The following is a 10,576-nucleotide window of genomic DNA, read 5'->3' on the forward strand; positions in this document are numbered from 1 at the left end:
ACCCTGACCCCGCGCGCAAATCGGGGGGGCCGGGCCCCGAGCCCCCGCCCGCAGCCCCCGCCGCGCCCGGACCCCCGCGCCTCGCCCTCCGCCCCGCGTCGGCGCCGCGTCCCTGCCTCCTCCTTCTCCAGAAAAAGTCGCCATTTTGGTTCACTGCCTTTGGGCCACCCCCAGGCTCGCGGAATCGGCCCTTCCGGGGCCAGGCCAGGCCCGCACCCACCGCAGGTGACAGGTGGGTGGCGAGGCCAGCCTCCAGGTGTGCGTCCCCTGGCCAGCCTCATCCGCGCGCCTGGGCCTAGGCCGGGGTCCCGGGCTGAGCGGCCTGGACCGCAGTCCCGCCTCCAGCGTCGCCTGCGGTCAGCGCGTGGCACTCCTTTCCATCCCAGTGAGGGTCCCACCTCTGCGACCCTGCTGGCTCCTCAGGGAGGGTAGAAGCCCGTTCTCCTCCTGGAGCGCGAGTCACAGGCCTTGGATGGAAGGAGGGTCTCTGCCTCCTAGGCCAGCTCTGGCCCCCAACCACCCAACTCTGAATTCTCCACCCAGGCTGGAGGAGGACTGGAAAGGCCGGGCTCAGCAGGTACACACACCACTGGCTTCTGGGGTCATCGTGGGGTTGGGGTGACTACTGTTGGGTTGTCTTCTTGGAAACATCAGTGTGAGCACTTCCAGAGAAGTTTGTTTAGAGCTCTCTGGACCCTTACCCGCCTCCCTCAGGCTCTGGATACAGGCCACCCTGTGGCCATGGGCAGTGACTGCCCTGATCTCTGACCTCATCCTGCCCAGAGGGCCTCTGGACCTCTTAGGCACAGCAGACCCTTCCGTTTTCCTCTGATAGAAGTTAGTGAGGGGACTTCTCTGGTGGTCCAGCGGTTAAGACTTCACGCTTCCAACTCTGGGGACTCAGGGTCCATCCTTGGTTGGGGAACTAGGATCTCACATGCCATGAGGTGTGACCTGAAAAATACAAAAAGAAAGAAGTTAGAAATCAGGGGAAGGATCACCTGCCCACACACCCCTACCACTTTCTGTGGCCTTGAGAGTCCCTGTGGGAGGACCCACTGGGCTGGACTCAGAGTCTCTCCAGCTTTCAGAGTCTATGGTCTCTGGAGTGGGGCTGGTGGGCCTGTAGGTTGGGGACAGAGCATTTCTTGAGGGTTGGAGGCGAGGAGGCCAGTCAGGTGAGGAGTGATGGAGGGGTCCAGCACGAGGCATCCATCTGGTTGGAGGGGCTGCAGCTGGAAACAAGGTGGAGCAGAGGCTCCGGGAGGGCAGTTCTGCTGGCACAGGGACTGGAGAAGGTATGTGTGCAGCTAGGGAGGGTGGGGGCCCTTAGCGCCCACCTTGGCTGTTTAGACCGTGTCCTGGGGAGAAGAATGCAAGGGTGTCGGCTCAGGTCCCAAGCATGGCCTTGGGTCTGGGCAGGGCTGTGGGGGAAGGTGTTCTAGGTGCCAGGCCAGCACAGCTGTGACCCGCAGCCACACTGGTGTCATAACTGGCCCCCGAGGGGTGTCCTTGGCCTCCCTTCCCTGGGGCTCTCTGGGGTAGTGTGTCTGAAGACAGGGAGCCCTCTGGAGCAGGTGAGGGTCTCAGGACAGAGCTAGATTGTTCCAAGCTGATGGTGTCTCCTGGCCATCCAGGGAGACTTTGGCTGGGCAGCCCCTCCCCTAAACCAGAACTAATCCCCCCTACCCCTAACCTTTCCCTTGTGACTAAAAGCACAGGCCAGCAGGCTCCCCCTCCTCAGGCCAGAATGTGGGCCTGTCTGGGGGTAGGATCAAGGGCAGCCCATTTTCGGGTCCTGAGTGGGCCCGGCGGGTCTGTCCACTTGCTCTGCAGAGATGACCGATCCCTTTTGTGTTGGAGGAGGCCGCCGGGTCCCAGGATCCAGCAGGAGCGGGCCTGGGAAGGATGGCAGCCGGAACGAGGTCCGACTTCCTGTGCTCCATGAGCCCCCAAAGCTGGGTAAGAGGAGGCGGCCGGTGGTCCTAGGCGGCCAGTGCTGGGTGTAGGTCTCCCCGGATGTCAGGCTCCTGGGTGCCCAGCCTGGCCTCCTGAGAGGCTTCCTGGGGAGGGGGCAGCCGGGGCCCAGGGTTCCTGACCAAAGCGGACCACAGCCCCCTGCCTCCCTGTCTCCATGAGTGCAGGGGACATGAGGCTCATTCCAGGCAGGACCAGCCCCCCTGGCTGGCGGACGAGGCTGCGGTGAATGCAGTCTCTGAGCCTTGATGTGTCGTGTGCTGCAGGGCTGCCAGTGGTCCGGGCTGGGCAGACGGTGCCCAGCCAGGCCGCACTCTGCTTTGACCTGGAAAGTCCAGCTGGCGACAGGACGGAAGGGAAGAAAAAGGGGCGTCCAAAAGCCGAGAATCAGGCACTCCGAGACATTCCCGTGAGCTCCCCGAGGGCTGGGTGGGCTCTTGCGAGGTGTTCCTGGAAGCCCACTGCCTTGCCGGGCTTGCCTGCTGTGGGTCTAGCACTGAGCCACCTGCCCACATCTGCCTGCTGCTCCGTGCTTGAGGGCTTCGAGACGGGGCCCAGTGGACCACATGTGGGAGTCCTGCAGGCCTAGGGACAGTACTGAGTCTGGGGCTGGCTGGTAGAGGCCTGGGTGGCTGCAGGGTCAGCAGCCTGGCCTTTCCCACACCTAGCTCTCCCTGATGAACCAATGGAAAGACGAGTTCAAGGCGCACTCGAGAGTAAAGTGTCCAAATGCTGGGTGCTGGCTGGAATTCCCCAGCATCTACGGGCTTAAGTACCACTACCAGCGGTGCCAAGGGGTAAGGGACTGCAGCCTGGGGAAGGGGAAGCCTGGGGCCCACCCTACCCTGGCTGTGGCTTGGGAGTGTCCATATCTGCCCTCTCCACCCAGGGTGCCATCTCAGAAAGGCTGACCTTTCCCTGCCCCTTCTGTGAGGCTGCATTCACCTCCAAGACCCAGCTGGAGAAGCACCGGATTTGGAACCATATGGACCGACCCCTGCCTGCCCCCAAGCCTGGGCCAGTCAGCCGGCCAGTCACTGTCAGTCGGCCGGTTGGGGTTAGCAAGCCCATTGGAGTAAGCAAACCTGTCACTATCAGCAAGCCCATTGGCATCAGCAAGCCAGTGACAGTCAGCCGGCCTGTGCCAGTCTCCAAACCAGTGACAGTCAGCCGACCCATGCCAGTCACCAAACCAGTGACGATCAGCAGGCCCGTGCCAGTCACTAAAGCTGTCCCGGTCACTAGGCCCATACCAGTCAACAAACCTATACCAGTCACCAAATCTGTACCAATTGCCAAGCCAGTGACAGTCAACAAACCGGTGCCAGTCACCAAACCAGTGACTATCAACAAGTCAGTGCCGATGACAAAGCTTGTAACAGTTACAAAACCTGTGCCAGTTGCGAAGCCAGTGACAGTCAGCAGACCCATCGTGGTCAGTAAGCCAGTGACGGTCAGCAGGCCCATTGCCATCAGCAGACACACGCCACCCTGCAAGGTGGTTCTGCTGACCAAGTCTGAGAACAAAGCTCCTCGGGCTGCAGGGAGGAGCAGCGGTAAGAAAAGGTATGGGGGCTCCTGCCGGGTTGGGACTGGGTGTCCCTAGGGCAGTCCAGGGGTAACAGGGCCCAGTGCGGGTCCTCCTGTCTTTACTCCCTGCTCCCTGTAGGACTGCGGATGGCCTGGACGCCTGCCCCATCCCACCCAAGCATGCGAGGCCAGAGAACGGAGAGTATGGCCCAGCCACCCCAGAGCAGAGCTCGGCCTTCCAGCTGAGCACAGACCCCAGCAGCAGCCCCCTTTCTCTGGGCAGCAGACCCTCAGGGGGCAAGGAGGTGCCAAGGGCTCCAGGCCCCGGGTCCCCGCCTGAGGAGGGTGCAGAGCGCATAAAGCACAGTAAGATGGGATTGGGAGGCAGCGGCCAGGGTGAGGCCAGCAGTGAGCCGACCTGAGCTTACCAATGGTTATTTAACCAGAGTCTTGGCCTCTGTTTTCTCTCTCCTGAGTCAGGAAGGAAACAGAAAACACCCAAGAAGTTTACGGGTGAGCAGCCGTCCATCTCAGGGACTTTTGGACTCAAAGGTGAGGCCTAGACTAGCCAGGCACCCTCGGGGGCCAGACACACGCTGTGGCCACACCCTCAGCTGACACCTACCTTCCCTGCCTGTGTGCACAGGGCTGGCCAAGGCAGAAGACAAAGCCCGCATCCATAGGGCCAAGAAACAGGAGGGCCCGGGCCCTGAAGACACGCGGAAAAAGGGGCCAGCCCCCACCAGCGCTGTCAACAAGGAGGTGCCAGCTCCTATGACCCACCAAGCCCCAGGTAGGGGCTGCTGAGTGGCAAGGCACAGGCCAAGTCTTGACGATGGAGGCAGATCCTGAACCATGGGGACGGGGACTGTGTGTGGGCTTTGGGTTCTGTGCATGGCGTTAAGGTCATCTGGGAGCTCCTGCCCCTCACCTGAGGCCCTGGCCTTGCCCTGCAGGTAGCCCTGAGGAGCAGTGGCAACGGGCCATCCACGAACGGGGGGAGGCTGTCTGCCCCACCTGCAATGTGGTCACCCGCAAGACCCTCGTGGGGCTTAAGAAGCACATGGAAGTGTGTCAGAAGGTAGGGCTGCCCCCTGGCTCGGGAGGGGAGGCACCCCAGAACCGACCTCTCACCAACATGCCCGTCTGCAGCTGCAGGATGCACTGAAGTGTCAGCACTGCCGGAAGCAGTTCAAGTCCAAGGCCGGCCTCAACTACCACACCATGGCTGAGCACAGCACCAAGGTATCCCCTCGGGCCCAGCTGCCGTCCATGCTGCCCACTGGCCGTGGGTCTCCTTCCCCCTACCTGCCCGGCTCTGACCACTGGCCTCTCACTAGCACAGCTTAGTGGCTCCCGTGCCTGACTAGGGACATCCGTGGCCCCGGGCAGGGGCGGGCCCCATGGTGGCGGGGGCACTGAGGCTGGCCTGCCCCTCAGCCCTCTGATGCCGAGGCCTCGGAGGGGAACGAGCAGGAGGAGCGGGAGCGGCTGCGGAAGGTGCTGAAGCAGATGGGCCGGTTGCGCTGCCCCCAAGAGGTGAGTGGGCCTGCAGGTGTGGACGCCAGGTGGATGTGGCCTGGCTGCTTACCACACTCACCTGCCCCCTGGAACCCCAGGGCTGCGGGGCCGCCTTCTCTAGTCTCATGGGCTACCAGTACCATCAGCGACGCTGTGGAAAGCCGCCCTGCGAAGTGGAAACCCCGTCCTTCCCCTGCACCCACTGTGGCAAGCCCTACCGCTCCAAAGCAGGCCATGACTACCACGTGCGCTCAGAGCACACAGCCCCGGTGAGTAGCCACAGCCTGGGTGCTCGTTCCTCAGGCCCCTGCCCTGTGGGCTCCCTCTTCCCTCCTGGGGGACTGGTGTGTCGGGGGAATGAATCTGTGATGGGCGTCTGTGCCCCCAGCCTGCTTTCTCCTGTGTTCTCTGTGTGGCACATGCCATGTGGCTCACCAGCTCACCCAGCCTCCCCTCCACAGCCCCCTGAGGAGCCCTCTGACAAGGCCCCTGAGGCTGAGGACCCGCTGGGTGTGGAGCGGACTCCCAGCGGCCGTATCCGCCGCACGTCGGCCCAGGTCGCTGTGTTCCACCTGCAGGAGATCGCAGAGGACGAGCTGGCCCGAGACTGGACCAAGCGGCGGATGAAGGATGACCTGGTGCCCGAGACCGCACGGGTGAGCCCTCCTCCCTGTCTCTGAGCGTAAGGCCCCTGGGAGGAACCTGGGCAGTCCGCCCGCCTCCTGTGTGCAGACCTCCCATCCATGGAGGGGAATGTCTGGGTCACCTCCAGCTCACCCTGTCAACTGCTGTGTCTGTAGCTCAACTACACGCGGCCAGGCCTTCCTGTGCTGAACCCCGAGCTGCTGGAGGCATGGAAGAACGAGGTCAAGGAGAAAGGCCACGTCAACTGCCCCAACGATGTGAGCTGGGCAGTCTGGGCAGGCGTGGGAGCTCTGGGACTCAGAACAGAGGGCCCAGGGCTGGCCTTGGGGGGAGACTTCCATGTGGCCCGAGTTTCATAGGCAGAGAGGCCTTGACCTCAGCCCTAGCAGCTCAGCCTGCCACACCCTCTGACTTCTGGGATCACACCCACCCACCTGCCTCAGATGGGCCCCAGATCCCCTGGGCTGGGCAAGGGGTGCACGGTGGTCAGTGGGCTCCTGCTGGAGAGCCTGTCCCCACGGTCACCTCCCACCCCCAGTGCTGTGAAGCCATCTACTCCAGCGTGTCCGGCCTCAAGGCCCACCTGGCCAGCTGCAGCAAGGTCAGTGCCCAGGCCCTCCCCTCAGCCGTGTGCTCGGTGCTCCCAGCTGCTCCCCAGGGTCCCATACATCCTGTGTGTCCCCCTGGCCCTTTGGGGTCCAGGGCCAGCACAGCCCAGGACACTGTCCCCCCAGCCTCAGCCTGGACGTAAGTCAGTCAGTCATGGTTGGTCCTGTTTATGGGCTCTTCATCTGTGCCTATACAGGTGGGTGGTCGACCCAGGGTTGGGGCTGACCTAACACTCTCGGCTATGGGCTGTGACTCTTCCCTGGAGCACCTGCCTCTTGCCACCCTCGCTGTGCTCCCCTGCAGCCAGGGCACCTTGGTGGTCCCATCACAGCAGCCTCATGGGTCTGTGAAGCCCACCCAGTGGGCACCCATCCAGACAAACCTTACAAGTGTGGGGGTCCCAACTGCATCTGGGAACTTCTGGTCCTCTAAGGGCCAGGGTGGGGGCCAACCTCTGGGGGTTGGACTGCCATGTGCCTTACAGGGGGACCACCTGGTGGGGAAGTACTGCTGTCTGCTGTGTCCCAAGGAATTCAGCTCCGAGAGCGGCGTCAAGTACCACATCCTCAAGACCCACGCGGAGGTGCGGCTGGATGGACTGGCCCCGTGGAGGGGCAGAGGAGGGGGTCGGGATGACAGCTTTTGTTGCCTTTGCTTGAGCAAGTTGCCACTGTTGAGGAAGCTTCTGGTTTCTCTTCAGAGTGGCTTCCCTGGAAGCTTGGGTGCCCGAGACCCTAGGGCCCCTCTGTTCTGCCTTCCAGCGTCCCAGACCCCAGGGTCTCCACTGCTGCTTCTTTCCTCAGAACTGGTTCCGCACTTCGGCAGACCCGCCTCCCAGACACAAGGGCGTGGACTTCCCCGTGCCCAGGAAAGAGAAGAGTCCAGCCGGCGGGAAGAAGCGGGGCCGCAAGCCCAAAGAGCGGCCCTCCGAGGAGCTGGCCCCCGGGACGCCTCCCCGCCAAGACGACTGGCCACCAGCAGGCAGAGACAAGGGGGCCCGGGGCTCCACTGGCCGGAAGGTGGGAGCCGGCAAGGCACCTGAGAAGTGAGCTTGGAGCCTGGCAGGTGGGTGGGGCCCGGCCCCCACACTGGCCCGGCCCCTGTGTCTGGGGTGGGGCACCAGAGCCTCCTGCCCTCCAGGTCTCCACCCCTACCCCGCCTGTTTGTCTGTCCAGCAGCGGTGGGCAGCCCTCTCCTCCCTGAAGGCAGCCCCTTCCCATGCAGGCTGCCGCAGGATGCCCTGGTCTGGGGCTCCCAGGAGGACCGGGCAGCTAGGGAGTGCAATAGTCTGGAGGGACCATCACGGGCAGTGGGGGAAGGGCTACAGCCTGGGCTTCAGGTGCAGGCACTGCGGAGCAGGCATATGGCCTTCTGGCCCTTGGCACATGAGCTCCATGCCCCATCTGCTTTGAGTTCAAGGCTCAGAGGGTCCCTGGGTAGCCCGTTGTTCTGGGCTGATGAGGATACCTGAGCGGCCTCGCCTCTTGACCCGACACTGGAACCCCAGCACCCCCAGCTACCTCCCAGGACAGACCCCAAGTCTGACAACTACCGTGCTGACCTGATGGCCCACCCCACCTGTGCCCCGCTGCCTTCTGGTTCCTGCACTTCTGCGCTCTACCTCTCTAGGCCCACCCTCCCTTGCTGTGCAACCCCTGCTGTGCTCAGGCCCCTGCCCCACTGGCCTGTGTCCATTGTGATGGGGGAGGCTGTCTTGCTCCACTGTCTCCAGTAGTGCTCCCTGCTTGAGGCCAGCAGAGGCTCTTCTGCCATCGCAGAACTGCTGAGCAGGGCTGAGGGGCTGCGTGAAGCGAGCTCTGGCCTCAGCCTCCAGCTTCGCTAATGCCACTGGCCTAATCACATAGCCCAATGGATTTAGGGAGGGCCAGTCTGAGTTCCAGGGTCACCTGGGGCCCACAGGCCTGTGGAGTGGGGACCTGGGGCCTGGCTTAAGTAGTGACCACTGTGGGAAGCAGCCTCAGTCTGCTGGCCTGGGTTGACCCACGGCCAAGCTCCCGTGGGAGCCTCCTTCCTCCTTTTTTACCTGCTCTTTCATTTCTGGTTGTGTGGCCTTTTGATGTGAGAGCCAAAGGCCAGGGTGGGAACTTGGTCGAGGTCACATAAGTTGGTGGCAGCGCCAGGGCTCTGTCTTGGCTCCCTTTGGTGCCCTGAGGACAGCGAGGTCTGTAGGTTGGGCCAAGTGGAGTCCAGGGCACTGAGGATGCAGCCACACCTTCCCGCCGTGGCATTGCTGGGGCAGGGAGGGTTTCAGAGCTGTAGGCTTGGACGGAGGCTGTTTTCTACTGGGGGGTGGGGGTGGGCTGAGGGCTTGGCCTTGCCGATCCTGGATGATGTGAATTTTGATATTTGCTTGTGTGCGTGTGTCTCCTGGGTGTAGTGGATGCCAGTCTCGTTGCTGTGACAAGTAACAAACCTTTTTTTTAATTCTGTTTTTTATACAAAAACTCACCACAATCTAACATTTTGGTGCTAAGGGTTTCCTGGTGCCGACGGTGGATCTAGGGGCTGGGCTGGGGTCCCTCCCCTGCTCAGGGAGGCAGTGCTAACTGGGCATGCCTGCCCCCAGGCTCCTGTCCCCATCTCACCCCTGGAGAGGAGGGTCCAGTGTGGGCTCAGCTCTCCTCACCCTGCACCAGGGAGACGGCTGCCAGGAGGCTTGGGGGCCGAGGCGCTATACTGCCTGTTTCTAGCTTCTTCACTTGACCCGAGTGCTCTGACCCTGGGCAGTCCTGGCTTGTGTGCTGGGGGGGGATGTGGAAATGTGGACCCCCCTACTCACACACACCTGATCTAATCGGCAGGTAGAGGCCTGGGCAGGGGCAGGAAATCCAGCATTAGATATTGAGGCAGGCAGCACAGCTTCAGGCAGGAGGGCTTTCCTTCTTGTATTCCTGGGTATCGCTGGTGTATGGCTGGTGGAGGTAGAGGTGGGTGGGCAGCCACTGGAGGGGCAGCTATGGGAGGGTGCCGGGGAATAGGCGCTGGTGGGGCCCCACCTGCACTTTGTCCTTGTCATCGATGGCAGGAAGAGGTTGGACCTCAGCACCTCGGCAGGGGATGGCCGCCTGGCCGGCCTCTCAGGTACTTGGCCCTTGGGGTGTGGGGGCTGGTTTTGGTTGGGGGATTAGTTTCACTGTCACCCCTGCCGTCCACCTGCGATCTCTGATGTGGGAACCTCACCGGATGTGTGGGAAGAAGTGGGGTCCTGGGTAACTTGATGTTTAGCACTTTAACCCCCTTCTTTGTCTTTAAGGCGTGGGGACTGCTGGGTGGGGACCCCTTTCTCCTCTTCCCCTCCCCGCTCGTCCATGCTGGTGGGTGGCAGTGACAAGCTGGTCTGTAGAGCCCTCCTCCCATGGCAGTGGAGCCCTTGGTGGCTTGGTGGAATCTGTCCACGTCCTATTCTGTTGGGAGTGCAGCCTGGTAGTCACCCAGCCTTGATTGACACCTTCGGTGAGAGGGACCCAGTGGCAGACAACCCCCTCTGTGTGGTGGGCATGGACCCTGCCTGAGACCCCAGGCCCAGGGCACAATGCCAGGTCCCTTTCTAAAGATCTACCTCTGGCCCAGCCCACCTCCCTTGCCCTGAGAACAGGAAAGGGTTGACTCAAGGGACCGAAACTTCACACAAAATAGGATGCACTTTTTTTTGCTCATGCAAGGGCAGATGAGTGTCCCCTGGTGTGACTGATAGCCCTCCTGGCTGTAGCCCCCTCCTGTCCCTTTGGTTTGGAAGGGAAAGAATGGGTGCACCCTGACCCACAGAGGGGAGGGCTGTCCCTGTGTGTTGTCCTCCGTGGGCCCCAGGCAGCTGTCCTGAAGGCCTGGAGTTCTGGAGGAGCCAGCACCTCCTGCCTGTACTTTGGGTTTCTTGGTTTGGGTTTTTTAATGCCAGTTCTCCGTATTAAGTGCATTTTGAAAGAGAGGTTCCAGCTATCACTTGTAACCATATATATACATATATATTCTATCTACAAAGTGTTTATTTGCAAGATGTTTTTGACGGTGAGCTTGGGCCCTGCCCGCCTTGTGACCATCTGTCCCTGGTCCTCGTCCCCGCCCCGGTCCCGGGAGTGGCTCGGGGCGGGCCATCAACTGTATGTATTAAAAATAACTGTATCAAATAAATGTTTATTGATTTTTTTTTCATTGGTTTTGTGTAGACGAGTTTGTGGTAAAGCGTGGGCTGGGGTCCTTACCTGCACTCCCGCTGCAAGGCCTCGTGAGGCTTGTAGTTTGCGGGGCGCGCGCGGCCTGGTGGGACTTGTAGTCC

At 61.8% G+C, this 10,576-nt stretch overlaps 1 protein-coding gene across 2 annotated transcripts; it reads left to right on the forward strand.

Moving 5' to 3' along the window:
• The first annotated feature begins 304 nt into the window (after positions 1-304).
• On the forward strand, positions 305-10,446 carry ZNF512B (zinc finger protein 512B). Of its 2 annotated transcripts, none has more exons than XM_052650883.1 (17): positions 305-577; positions 1,837-1,962; positions 2,244-2,386; positions 2,646-2,774; positions 2,867-3,543; positions 3,647-3,873; positions 3,988-4,059; positions 4,154-4,300; positions 4,464-4,588; positions 4,660-4,752; positions 4,948-5,046; positions 5,127-5,297; positions 5,490-5,684; positions 5,829-5,930; positions 6,212-6,274; positions 6,767-6,865; positions 7,086-10,446. In XM_052650883.1, the coding sequence occupies exons 2-17, from the start codon at positions 1,839-1,841 to the stop codon at positions 7,329-7,331; spliced, it is 2,712 nt and encodes a 903-aa protein (XP_052506843.1). In that variant the 5' UTR covers positions 305-577; positions 1,837-1,838; the 3' UTR covers positions 7,332-10,446. The 2 variants fall into 2 exon arrangements, with proteins under 2 accessions (XP_052506843.1, XP_052506844.1); XM_052650884.1 differs by having other exon boundaries at positions 4,666-4,752.
• Positions 10,447-10,576: the final 130 nt, after the last annotated feature.

The sequence above is a fragment of the Budorcas taxicolor genome, chromosome 13 (genome assembly GCF_023091745.1).
Source record: "Budorcas taxicolor isolate Tak-1 chromosome 13, Takin1.1, whole genome shotgun sequence".
Classification (NCBI taxonomy): Eukaryota; Metazoa; Chordata; class Mammalia; order Artiodactyla; family Bovidae; genus Budorcas; species Budorcas taxicolor.